Genomic DNA, 13,775 nt, shown 5'->3' with positions numbered 1-13,775 from the left:
GGATTTTTAAAAGAACTGGGGTCCCAGGCTGTGCATTGGGTTAAAGCATCTGCCAACTGAACAGGAGATCCTAAGTTTATATCTCAGCAGTACCTATGTGCTATTTAATGGGTCATTTGTTAATTTGGTGGTGAGTTTATTTTGAACAAAAAAGTTAGGTACCTACAGCCATCAGTAGATTCATGCAGTGGGATGAGGAGCAGGGCTATAGTTCCCATCTGCCTGCCTGTACTCTGCAGTTACACCTGTGTGTGAATGTCCTTGGAGAGGGAACATGCAGTGTCCACCAGCAGCCTTATAGCAATTAAGGATAGGTGGGCAACACAAGAGCTGGGGTGCATTATCTCCCCATTAACACCATTTTGATTTGATTTGATCCCCCCCACCCTTTGTTTTCCCCCTTTATGAATTTTGTTTAGTCCACTGGGTTAATTTGATGGTGGGACTCTTTACACAAATTAGAACTGAGGTCTTACTCTGTGCGGTTTTGGCTTCTGGAGAGTATTTCTTCTGGAGAGTCCAGAGGGAATGGTAGAAACTAGTGTTTGTGCTAAAATATAGATTTACTTGTAAATCTATGAAAGTCTTTTGCTGCTTAATTCAACTCACAGTTCTTGCTCTGTTAAATGTCAAGTTCAGGTTGATGACATCTATTGTCTGACTTGCACCTTCACTATGATAGCCTATTTTACCTTCATAACATGATCAAACTTCACCTCTGACTCAGCCTACTTATTGCTGAAACCCTCATCCATGCACCTGTTAACCTCTCAACTCAGCTATTTCCATGTACTCTGGCTGGTCTCTAGCATTTTATACTCCATAAACCTGCATCCAAATCACTGCTACCTGTGTTTTAACTCACACAAAGATCTCTTCACCTATCGTTCAGGTACTGGCTGACTTGCATTGGCTCCCAATTTAGCAATATCTTAATTTGGGCATCCTCATAGTTGTTTTCAAATCTCTCCATAGCCTTCCCTGTAATCTCCTCCAGTCCGATAAATCTTAACGATATCGGCACTCCTCACTCTGCCACCCTGATTTTAATCGGCCCACAATTGGTGACCACATCTTCAGTTATCTAGGCTCCAAGCTCTGTAAATGTCTTGTTGTAGTCTTCTGCCTCTATCATATTTTCCTTCTTTAGATTTAGATTTAGACTTTATTGTCACAAGTCCTCAAGCACAAAAGTTCAGGAGTACAGTGAAAAATTTTCAATGTCACCACACAAGGCACCATCTTTGGTACAAAGTACCTAGGTACAAAAACTTAAGAACACGGTAGAAAGAAATAAGGAACAAAAGTTAAAAGCTAAACATTACTGTCACTTAGTGTAGTGTTAAAAAAAAGTTAAAAGTTACAGTCCTTCTTCGTATTAAGTCCAAAGATAAATAAAGCTAAAACTTCAAATATTGCAGCCTTTCTTAAGTACTTAGCCATTCTGGGACCACACTTTCTACAAGGACTCAAACTCCTCTGCTTTGGCATGTTTACCCCACCTGCTGTCATCAACCCTGCAGATGTCAGGGGAACCTCCATTGCTACATTGGGCCTGCTCCTGGACTCTCAGAGTGCCAAAGCTTTGATCCAGGTGTCGTCCGTGTCGAGACCTGGCCTCACCTTTAGTCTGCGCACTGGGCAGCAGGAACTCACCGAAAGTCCTGGGTCAGGCCGCCAGCCGCTGCCTCACACTGGGTATCTAGCAGACTGCCAAATTCAACAAGCCCAATATTGCTGCCACCACTGCCTCTCTCTAGAAGGTAAGTCAGTAGAAAAACGGCCAAAAAAAATCTAAAGCTCAAAGATGAGAAAAGAAGAATAAAGAAGAGGAAGAAGAGCAGACAGAGTGGACGAGCCTACTCCATCACCAAAATCTACCTTGTTGACCAAACTTTTAGTCATACAACTTAATACATCCTTATGTGGTTCATTGCCAAATTTTGTTTTATAAAGCTTCTAGAAGCACCTTGTTTAAAATATTAAAGCTGATTTACTAATACAAGTTGTTAAGATGGAAGCACCTTTCTTAACGAAGAATCCGTGTCGCTAATTGGCAATCTCTTGTGTGATCACCACAGCCTGAGATAATTTCACACAGTTGCAAATTTAGCCACATAATAGAAAAACATATTCTCATTTTGTCTAACACAAGACAGCCAGCTGAAGAACAGGTTAACCATGTTCAGGCTGCCTCTGATGGCAGAGTCTGAAGACTCAATCACTGCAATTCTCTCCCCTTCTTACTCTCTCTGGGATTCAATTCCCCCTCCTCTTCTGAAGGTGTTGATGCTCACAAGAGGTCAGCTTTCCCCTCCTCTCCTGAAGGTGATGACTCACTGGTCTCCTCAATGCAGATGGGTTGCAGTGAGTGTTTTAATCCTATATTAAAGAGTTCTTACTCCTTTCCCAACATGAACATGCACAAAAATATTCAATCTATTGCTGATTTCCAATGTTGTTTAACATAAACATTAATGTAAGGAAACCTGTTGAATTAATTGGATCTGTTCAATATGTTCAAGGACAGACTTTTTAAGAGAACAGAGCTTTCAACCAAATATGGATTTCTTAAAATATTTTTTCAGGATAATAAAGTCTAAGTAAAGAAAACAAAGCATTGGTCTATTTATAGCCTCTCCAGATACTTTAAAATTCATTCCCAGGATGTAGACGTTGCTGGCATTTACTGTCCTTCCATTGTTTGATACAAATATAATTGGCTTGTTAGGCCATTTCAAACTGTTATTGAGGGAAAATCACTTCGGCATGCAACTGGAGTCACTCATTGACCCAGACCAAATGAGGACAACAGAAGACAAAAAATAACTCCATAAAACTGTTGATTACATTCATGTTTCATACACCCATGTTCCCGACACAGGTCCACATATCAATCACTCACCCCATGTTGCTCCAACTTGTGTTTCAAACATATGTCTGTGTTCTGTACATGGTATTCTGTACACCTGTTGGTGTATCAGGCCTGGTCAAGCAGTGAAAACCTTACATGTGCTTTGTACTGTTTGAGGGCACGAATTTAGCTAAAAACATTTCTACAATATCACAAATTCTCAATGTGAATTAAAATAAACAAAGCTATTTCACGTTGTTTAGTGATGTGGGAACATGTGCAAAGGAAATGTTCCATACAGAATCCTGCCCTCCTGATCAGGAGTAAGGCTGCGTTTCCAATCTGTTTTAACATTAACCATTTGGATGTAAAACTCATAAGCAAAATTGCTTCAGTTTGCAGTTAACACTAAATTAGGAAGTGGGTTTGCAACAAAGTCTGAGAAAGTAAGCCTGTAGATTTTAATGCAATAGCAAGAAATTAAATTTAGATCAGAATATAAAGCAGTTAATGCAGAAAATAGGAACTGTAGAGCTGCCACAGTCCAGCAAGGAATAATGTAATTGGAATGTTGAATTAAGTGGTTAAACAAGTGAGCAGGGGACTAGGCCTCAATCTTAGGAAAACCAAAAGAACTGCAGATACCGTAAATCAGAAACAAGAATAAAATGCTGGAAAAGCTCAGTGAGTCTAGCAGCATCTGTGTAGAGAAATCAGAGTTAATATTTTGAGTCTGGTAACCCCTTCCTTAGAACTGATGGGAGCTGGGAAAATGTCAGTTTATATGTGGAGGATATGGTGCTGGTGGCATGGGGGGTGCACAAGAAGTAAGCTTTAGCTGGGGATAGAGCCCAAAGAAAACAAAGGGCCTTATCTACCCAATTGTTCTGCCCTCTCTTTGGGCTGTATCCCCACCTATCATTTGCTCCTTAAGCCCTCCCCCCAACCTACCTTCTGCATATAAACCAACATTTTCCTAGCTACTATCAGTTCTGAGGAAAGGGTCACCGGATCCAAAATGTTAATTTTGATTTCTCTCGCACTGCTGCTCATGTCCTGCTCAGCTTTTCCACCAATTGCTGTTTTTGTCTCCAATGTTAAGAGTCATCTTTGTCAAAAAAACATGGGAAATTCAGCCAGCCAGACTAGGGAAATAACACAAGACGAGTTCCAACAATTAAAGAAAGGGTTAATTCATTTCTGGCCATATGTGAATAGTCAGTTTACCAATCCTCCACATGCAATATCCACTCTATATGATGCAATATTAAATTGTTCCATTTGTGTTTAACTGAAATCATGGAATTTTGTAATGCAGAAAGTTGTTTGACCCTTGTGCATATGCCATCCATCAAAATTAATGCTTTAAATATTTATTCACTTTCCTTTGAAAAAAAGGACTGGATTATGATTTCTCTTGGGTATGGTACATGTTCTTACAGGGTTGATGAGAACATTTGCTCAATGACCAAGTGTCATTGAATTTTATCTCCCCATCACATTTTACTTTCCATTTTAATTCTGGGTTAGTTTCCAAATTTTCTACACAAATCTTGCATATTAAACCATATTGCAATCAATCAGCCAAATGACAAATCTGATGCAGTATCATAGTTATCAGTTGTACACTGTTTTATTATTGAAATTCCCAGAGATGTTATCATGCTAGCCTTCACAATTTCCCAGTAATATGCCCTAAACACCCATCATCCCTACATCTCAAATCAAGTCAGATTTTGAAGGGGGTTACCACCTTAACAGTTGGGCACTTTAGAACTCTTATTTCCTTAAACTTTTCCACTTCAAGACCACCCGATTTCACTTCCATTACCTATCAACAGGTAAATGACTATACCTCAGGTTGTACTTGAATAAAGCTTGCTATGTTCAAAAGCTTACATTCATTTGATGAAATTGCACAACAAAATAGATTAAAACTGCAAATCAAGACAGTTAGGTTTTACTGTCTATATATGTAAGCAATTGTGAAGTTACAAAAAAAAAAATGCTGCAAATACTCTGGTCTGGCAGCAGCTGATCAACTTAATTCAAGTTACTAAGCTTGTGTTGCTTTCAATTTTGCCCAAAAGCATGTATAATTTACGTTAGCTGCAAGCACTGGCCTAACAGCAATAGCCCATCAGGTCAAAGAGAATAAAATGGATGATTCTAAAGTAAAGAGGCAGATAAACACAATGGCAAAGATTTTAGTTACAGCAAGTTTCACCTAATTGATCTGTTTTTAGTCAAGATGTTTAAAGCATGCCAGAAACTCAATAGAATCAACATTCATCATTTACTAATTAAGAAAACATGCATTTACAGCACAGGCCATTCAGCCCAACAGATCATTGGTCATGTTTGTGTTCCACCCAAATATCAAACCATTAACTGATTTTTCACTCTGTACTTATCTCAAACCCCATTGTACAGTTTTGACTTGTACTCATGGCCTGTAGCCAAAGAACTATCAAATGCAGTGACTATTGTGAAAGATAAATTAAACAAAATTGGAGACCACACAAGACAAAAGCAGTGATTAAGTTTACAAGCTTAGGCTCAAGTCAGCAGATGGGAGACAAAACTGAACAAAGTAACCACTAGCAAAATGAGATTATGAGCAGACAGCAAGAGCAATGCAGTGGCAAAGAATAAAACAAAAATTCAAACACTTTTTTTTTTACAAAACCCAAAAGATTTATTTATAGTACTTAACCAGAATATACAAAGTAGTGGTCAAGCATGAACTAATGAGGTATACAAATTTAACCTTGTTCAATATGGAAAGAATGATGCTACTTAATCAAATTACTTTTTTAAACCACATACAGGGTTTTTAAGCATAGGTTACAATGAGTTCAAAAAGAAATTTACAAATTGAACCGGTCAATTTTTTGCTGGAAGTTTTGTTTTTGCACCACAAACAATATCAAACAGCGACAAATTGTGGAGCTTGAAGAATGTTAAATTTTTTTGTTACATTTTTGTATTTTTGTACAGAATAGAAGACCAGGTTTATTTGCCCCCAACCCCCCTGCCCTGTTAACAAGACCTATATCTTTGGCCTTCATTGCATAAGAAGCTCTACCCTAAACACAATTTACAAAAAAAGAAAAAAGGGCAGTTTTTATTTTCTTGAAATAAGAACATGGTCAGTCAACTGTAAAGTATGTGCTTTTAAAGTGTACAAATCCAAGTTGTAAACCCATTTCAAAACAGACCTGAAAAACATTTATTACAGCATTCAAACCCATTACAAAATGTGGTTGTACAAAGACCATATAATAAATAACTTCATAAAAAACATATTCCCGAGAGCAATGCCTTGGACAGGTGTTACAGGAGCCAGTTGTACAGTATAAAACCCACACTGCAAGTGTACATTTTAAAAAAAGCACAATCTTTACAAAGTGAACTGGACCACACCATCAAGATATAAAAATTCAAACAAAGGAATGTTTAAGCTTCTGCCTTGGGTTCTGTTGACTCTCCATTTTCTGACTTTTGCCTCTTCTTTTCAACTTCACCCTGTAAGAGGAAAAAAATGTTCAGGAAAACTATTGAGGGCAGTGACAAAGGCTTTCCTCTGGAACAATGATACTGCAGCATGTATTTCTCTAGTGAATGTGCCTCAACTTCCATGACTCAAATCTGTAAATTCATAATTTCATTCCCCTCAAACTGATTTTTAAGACTCAAAAACTTGGACCTCAAACCTGTTATCACACTTTGCAGAACCAAGGAAGTGTCTCAAATGACTGTAGACAAGGCACTAAGTCTACTGCAGGATGAAGATATTGTCAATCTGACAGATACGGAGCCTCCCACAATTCAGTGTGAAATTTGAAGCATGCAAGTGACTACACTGCCTTACTTTAAGGCAAGTGATACACGTACCTGCTCCTCAGCCGGACGCTTCACTGCATGCCCATCTGTATCGTCTTCTTCCTCTGCACCCTCTTCCTCTTCACCATCTTCTTCTTCACCTTCACCCTCAGCTGAAGATAAAACTGGCGATTTACCAAAATCTTCTATACAAAAACTCAAATCACAATGTGACCTGCCAGTGCATCAGGCTAGGATTACAAGCAAGATTTCATCACTATCCAAAATATTTTCCATGTTAACTGCAATTAGGGGGAAATGCACCTTACTTGGGAGCCAAGAAAAGCTTGATCAAAGTCTCATTTAAAAACACTAATTTACCTCTTTGTAACAGTAATAGCAATGTATTTACACATACTCTCAAATCTCACTCCAGTATTATAAGTTTTCTAGATGTTCCTCCTACTTACCATCTTCCTCTTCCTCCTCTTCCTCATCTACTTCCTCTGCATTCTCATCTGTGTGCTCGTTTCCATTCTCTTCCTCCTGAAAATGCAAGCATATGATTAGGGGAAAAAAATAAAAACGTAGCTTAGATTTTTTCAGCTGAATGCTCAGTTGTCAAACAGTCCACCAATATCAAGCAACTAATTTTTATCCTTTCAGGAGAACCAACCGGAACTGTCTGTGTCATGAAATGATTACCATTGTAATTGAATCCCCTACTTGCACCAATCCAACTCATCACCCCACCCCCAAATTGTTAAGATGTTTACAGGCTTCTTACAACTGAATGCAGGTTTAGTCACACTTCAGGGCTTATGGTTAAGGATACTGTACAACGTATGAAATATGTTTGCATGACTATCAGGACAAAGGCCATTTACGTGTGGGCGTAAGTATTAGCAGTACATTCTTAATACTGAACCTTCTCAGTTGACTTGTACATTGAGCAAGCAGCAACTAAATTTGGGAAAAAAGTTCCCAAAAGTCACAAAAAACCAAGTTAAGTGTATTGCTAGATGTCGAATCTTTCGACAACCGGAGCTGTTGGAGGTACCTGGCAAAGTGCCCGAAGGGGGTGTGGTTTAGGTACACGAAATCGTGTTCATCAAAATTTAATGATCACGGAGTAGCTGCATTGTTTGAAAGATTGATTAGCCGTTCGACAAAACTACCAGTCATGCCAAGTGAAATTATCCACCACCATAGACGCTAATACCTACTGTTCCATTTGCTGGCGCGTCTCCGCTGCCGTTTTCTTTCTTCTCAACCTCCTCCACAGCCTTTTCTTTCAGATCCTGCAAAGCCCCAATAAAAACTAGAGGGTCAGAAAGCTGCTCAGGTATCACCCGACGGCGAAGACTTCAATGAACAGCTCACATGAAATCTACAACTGAAGTAGTGCACTTTCCTTGCTCGTGTTGGAAATTAGCCGCCACACGGAAACCGCGCTCCGCAGCGAGGCCGAACTTGTCTGACGCCGGGACCCAAGCCCCCAGCCCCGGAGGGGAACAGGAGAAGCGAGGCAGCGGCCGCTGCAGTACACAACTCGTAGAATGTTTTTTTTTAAAAAAATTGGGATATTTTGTTTTTTGCGCCAACATTTTTTTTTAAAAAAAGAAATTGGACGTTGGTGGCTGGAAACAGTTAAAAACAGTGCAGTCGACGGTTAGACGTTTCCCCCTTTTTTTATTTTAAAAACAATCTCCTGCTTCAGTTGGGGGGGGGGGGTGGTTGGCTCACCCCAACTTCAGACCCAGCTCGCTGCAATCAGAGCCTTGCTGCTGCACCGAGCACCAGGCGGTGGCTACACTGGTGCAGCTGCACTAGCTGCTGCGCGGGGCGCTCTCTCCTCCTTTCTTCTCTCCCCCACCCCCCAACCGCACACTCAACGTTTCCTCTCGGGACCCAGGGAGCAGTGCGCGTGCGCACAGGACGCCCGCTACCTCCCCTTCCCCCGCCTCCGCTTGGGGGAGACGGCAGCCCAAGCCCCGCCCTCTGCAATGCCGCGCGCCGTCCCCCGCCCCACGCACGCGCACCTCTCCCGCCGTTTTCTTCGCGAAAGATGTAAAGAGCGGGAAGCGGGTGCGCGCGCGCGACCCCGCAGGCGGCGGTTGTTTGGGTTTCATTTAAAAAAACCCACACTACAAAACAAGGCTGAGGAAAGGAGCAACGCCCGATGAGTGTCTCGCTGTCCCCTCTCAACACCGACCGACAGTCAGCCCGATCATTGAGCGCTTAGTCCCGCGGCTCTGAGGCAAGCAGCTGGGGGTTCAGGGAGACGGATCGCATCGCGCCAGGGTCCTTCCGCTTTCCCCCCCCACTCACAGGAACGCAGTTTACCCACTGAGCGGGGGGGGGGGGGGGGTGTAGTCTCCCCAGGAACACAACCTGGTAGTCCGGGAGGGAGGCGAGGGGGCCAGTTGAGTCTCGGAGGGACTGAAAGCTCCGGAGACGACGGGGAGGTCAGCTCCCGGAACCCACCAGAGACCGATATCAAGTGATCCGAAATCCCGGCGGGACCCGAATAACCCCCTCAGGATCGAAGATAGATGAATGTGGTCCCGAAGTGATCGGAGACCGCCTCTACGACCAAAATGGGGGTGGGGTGGAGGAATAGGGTTCCGGAGCAAGCTGTTGCCTCCCCCCATCACTTGCGGGACCGAAGGAGGGGATGAGGGTCCCGAACCTACCGAAAACCAAAGCGGGATTTAGGATACCAAAAACAACACGCGGGCACCCGAGAAGGGTGAAATGGGCTCCCAGCGTGGTCCAAGCCATTCGTCCCGGGGGGATCGGCGAGGAAGGCGGTGGGGTCCCGTAAGGAGCGAGTCCCGGGCGCTCGAACCGATGTTGTGAGCGGGCGCGGGAATATCATGAAGCCGGCAACTCATTGATCGCCGTAAAAGCTACACACATCGGGTTCTCCAACCGCGCATCGCCCATTGAACGACCCAAGCATCGGAATCTGGCTCTAAAAACCTGGAGCCGGGCACCTAAAACCCCCGGAGCGCGAGTAAAAGCTCGGTAATAACCAAGCAGAATCCTATTGAACATTAATTAAAGCGACTCCGGCAACATCCAAACCTCAGCAGCTCCGATGTCGGAGCCACGCTTCACGTTCACATTCTTCCATTAATAAGTTTACAACTTCTAAAAAAAAATTAAAAAAAAACTTAAAGCCTGAACAAACAGAAGGGGAGGGGGCATACAAATTCCACAAACCCACCCCCCCCCCCGAAAACAAAAACCATCGTTAAAATTACATTCAACTCTGGGTACCAGATTATTTCGCAATTAGATACCATGAGTTGTGCGCACGCTTCACACAAAGCGAAATTAGAGATAACAAAGGAAACACGAGGAAGGTTAAACATAAAAAAAGAAATTTATTTTTAAATTACACTTTTTGGTTAAAATAAATTTCTCACCTTGGGATTTACCTCTTTGGGGGCGTCCACTACGGTATCAGCCATTCTGAGTAAGTTTAGAGTATATACAAATAGTTATATATTTTAAAAATAGACTTAAAGTAGGTGAAGGCTGATTTATCACTTAGGGCTACAGACAATTTCCTCCGTATACTTCCCTTTAAATCTCACACGCTGTGAGGAGAAATGAGATGCCGTTCACCGCGCTCACCCTCTTAATACCTCCGCTCCCGGACATACAGCTCCACCTTCCCTACCTCCAATTTGTCAGATCTACCGTCCATCATTTGCCGAGTGCAGCCCATCTCGCCAGCCGATTGGAACTATGCTAATATATCGCGTGGTGATTGGTGACTCTGCTGATTATACAAAGCGCAGCGATTGGCTGTATGCTAATTTCTATTTCACTGCGTTCTATTCCAGCTGGCCCCGCCTCCAGCGACTGTCAATCACTTGGATCAGGTAATTCCGATTGGACTGTAATTCAATCATCTCTGGCTCCTTCTCACTGACAACCCCCAAGATGTCGCTCAGTATCAGGAGCACTTGCAATTGGAAAATGCCGCTCATCCTGTCGATCGATTGGCGTTGCTTGTAGCAGCCCCGCCTACAATTCTAAATACGCTTCGACCTGTCGCCCATCTTGATAAGAAGCTGCTTTTCACTGGCGCTTCATCTGTGAATTATTAACGCCCTTCATTATAATTGGCTCTAACGTAAAGTCTCACCTTTCATTTGCATTGCCTATCCCTTAGAATGTCCCAGTTTGCTAATTAATCTGATTGGTGCCTTCTAAAAGGTCATTTTTGCCACTGTACAGAAGACTCTTGGGTTGGAGCTTCGTGTTTTGTAGTTTGATTGACATTGGAATTTTTTTCTCTTTCCACTAACAAGATCCATTTCATTATGTATTTACACCGTTACGGCAAACTGAGTCAATACTTTTTGGATGTTTGCAAATGAATAGCTAAATACTGACTTTAAAACCAAAACAGTATGTAAATAGTATGTATATTATCTGGTATTTGAATTTCAAAATAATCGGTTACAATTAACTTTTGTGAAAGTGGTTTCAAGTTCTTGATAAAGTAAATCATTAACATCACAAAGTATTTTGATTCGAAATGGCGACGCAAAGTGCATTAATAATATATCTAGTTCCGGATTTTAAATCCACCCAAACCAGGCTTCTTACCCTACCAGAAGCGTTGCTTTGGAAATAAATTTACACTGATTATTACTGTTACTGTGTTTTCCCGGATTTTACAATTTGTCTGAAATTTAATGTCAGAAATTGTTGCGGTCTGGTTACTTGTTTCCGGCTTGGAACACGTTTCAGCGCAACAGACATGGTTGTTTTTTTTGCCACATGTGGTCAGGTGCAATTCTCTCACCTTTCTCCACGGCGGACCGTTTCCACTTACGAACAAGCGAATTCATCGTATAAGCGAATTCGTCTCACTAGGCAAGAGTGCGAAGCTGTAACACAATGGAAATAAATCGTAAGAGTGCAGCGTATTTGTCCTTAGCGAGGCTTAATTTGAGTTACAGTTTTAACGGATCCATGGCGACTTTTTCCTCGTTTTTCTAAAAAAAAGTTGACACACCAGTTCCAACGCGATGTAATTTTTTTGGCAACCGAGTGATCCTTTGGGCAAAACGACCATGCTGGGAGTATGCTAACTTTTTATATGATACCCTGCAGTGGATAATTTGGTATTTTAACAGTGTCAATCTCAATTTGTTGCACATTTTTCATCTTCGAATTGTTTTCAAAGGAAGCACTCACATTAAGTTTATTCTCTTGTTTCATATTTCCGGTACATCCAGGATACATTTTAAAGTTTATGGGTTTCTTTCGGTAACTGGCAGGAAATCCTTGTTACCTGTTGTACCAACATGTTTTACCTGGCGATGGCTGTCTGAGTACAGCCGAGTCGGAATACCTTTTTTCCCGCCTTTGGCAGCGTGCCACCTATTTACTCGTGTGGAGAAGTTCCTTTTGTTTGATTGTGAACATAGTTTCTAACAGTCACGCATATCGAAACTGTTGCAACACTGCCCTAAGCAGATTAGTAGTACTCGTTTCTTACTACTTTTAGGAGTGTGTAAGTAGGAATCTGTTAAACTCCACAACTCAATAAAAAGCTCTTTATAACAATATGATTGTTAATTTATTTACCTTCACAAGCCAACTGGACGAGATCGTGAAATTGAATGCGTACATTTTTCACTTGGTCACGCCGTTTAATTTGATACCATCTAACACTCAGAATTTGATTCCAGTCTTTTCATTGAAATCACACACATTCCTCTCCCAATCTTCTCTAATTCATTCTTATCTGAGATTTCAAAATTGTTGAATTCTTCTTCCTTTCTATAATTTACCAGCTTAAACAAAACAAACATAACGTCATCAACCACCGCCTCCGATTAACGTGGTCTTCTCGTTTAGCCTTGATGATGCTCTGCACTAAAGCTTGACCTTTCACCTTCGTCTTTGATTAGAAAACTTTTTCTTCCAAAAGCCGATCGGAACAAAGCAATGTGAGTTTCAAAAACGTACAAATCAAAAATCCTTTTTATCCAATTTCGTTTGATATAATTAATCCACTGAAGCCTAACTGTTATAAAACCACAGAGATGGGGAAGATCCTAGTTGCGGTCCCTGGACTGTGCATCATCGATTTATGTCATTTAAGGGAATAATAGAAAAGATGTAGATTAGTCTTAGATTATTTAAAGAGGAAACAGAATAGGCATAGTAACTTTAATCAGGTTTCCTAGTGATTTTGATCTCCCAGCTACCCCCAATCAGCCCGTTACTTTCACTTTTTGTGTTGTCATGTGAAGAGTAATCATGAGTTCCTTTTGGAGAGAAGATAAAACAAAATCAGCGAGGAATTATTGTACTGATAATCCTGCCTGGAAAAATAATACTGTACTCTTATTTAAGTTCCATCTTAGAAGGTGAGCCACTTCTCCAGTGAATAGTCAACAGTAATGATTAGGAGTTCTTTTCCTATTAAGAATAGTATATGATTCCAAATATGGTAAATTCCCATTTAAATGTCTTTGTCTCACTTGAACAGCCTCAGTTATCATTTTCTGTATGTCGCTGTGCTATATCTGTCCCATTTTTGAATCAACCCTTGCCCTAATCCAAATCATGGATAATCATCAATTCAGCAACATTCAAACCAAGCTCCATATTTCATTCTTATGCATTACAAGTGCAATACTGTTAACTGGCCCTTATGTAATAGAGTCTGGGCGGTGTCAGTCCAGTTCCTCGTAAGTCAAGAACAGTACACAAACTGCCCTTTACTTTGGCACTAATTAGAAATCTTACTGTGAGAGACCATGGAATGAATGTTGTGGGAAATGGGAAAATGTCATACCAGGGTCATAAAGATGCTTATTCTTTGTTAGCATGAAGGCGTATTGGTGGGGCAAGTATGTTTTTTTATTGTGTCTGATTATTATCATACCTTACTGAAGAAAAGAACAGGTTTGGAGAGATTATTTTATGCCAGTGATTGTTAGGAAATAAGAAGCCTAACTGGAAACAGCAGTGGAAGTAGGATCCACTTTGAAAAAGTAAGTGGATAAATATTTTTCCAAAAGATAAAATTGAAAAGGTGTGGGAAAAAGAATAGGAT

The 13,775-nt window shown here is 41.2% G+C and overlaps 1 protein-coding gene across 2 annotated transcripts; it reads right to left on the bottom strand.

Annotated features, from left to right (window-relative positions):
* Positions 1-5,953: 5,953 nt before the first annotated feature.
* Positions 5,954-12,527, bottom strand: si:ch211-222l21.1 (parathymosin). Of its 2 annotated transcripts, XM_048615214.1 has the most exons (7): positions 12,296-12,527; positions 11,508-11,592; positions 10,371-10,789; positions 7,906-7,980; positions 7,150-7,225; positions 6,752-6,852; positions 5,954-6,382 (listed from the first exon to the last, which is right to left on the bottom strand). In XM_048615214.1, exons 3-7 carry the CDS (start codon positions 10,416-10,418, stop codon positions 6,314-6,316), a joined length of 369 nt encoding a protein of 122 aa, XP_048471171.1. In that variant the 5' UTR covers positions 10,419-10,789; positions 11,508-11,592; positions 12,296-12,527; the 3' UTR covers positions 5,954-6,313. The 2 variants fall into 2 exon arrangements, with proteins under 2 accessions (XP_048471171.1, XP_020388077.1); XM_020532488.2 differs by lacking the exons at positions 10,371-10,789; positions 11,508-11,592; positions 12,296-12,527 and adding an exon at positions 10,114-10,314.
* Positions 12,528-13,775: the final 1,248 nt, after the last annotated feature.

Source organism: Rhincodon typus, chromosome 31 (assembly GCF_021869965.1).
Source record: "Rhincodon typus isolate 14 chromosome 31, sRhiTyp1.1, whole genome shotgun sequence".
Lineage (NCBI taxonomy): Eukaryota > Metazoa > Chordata > Chondrichthyes > Orectolobiformes > Rhincodontidae > Rhincodon > Rhincodon typus.
This window is presented reverse-complemented; position numbering and strand designations above follow the sequence as displayed.

Coding starts and splice junctions, on each gene's coding strand:
- si:ch211-222l21.1 (XM_048615214.1), bottom strand. CDS start 10,418: ATGGGCTGCACTCGGCAAATGATGGACGGTAGATCTGACAAATTGGAG. Junction 7,981..10,370: donor GTAGATCTGACAAATTGGAG/GTAGGGAAGGTG, acceptor GGGGCTTTGCAG/GATCTGAAAGAAAAGGCTGT. Junction 6,853..7,149: donor AGAGGAGGAAGAGGAAGATG/GTAAGTAGGAGG, acceptor TTTTATCTTCAG/CTGAGGGTGAAGGTGAAGAA.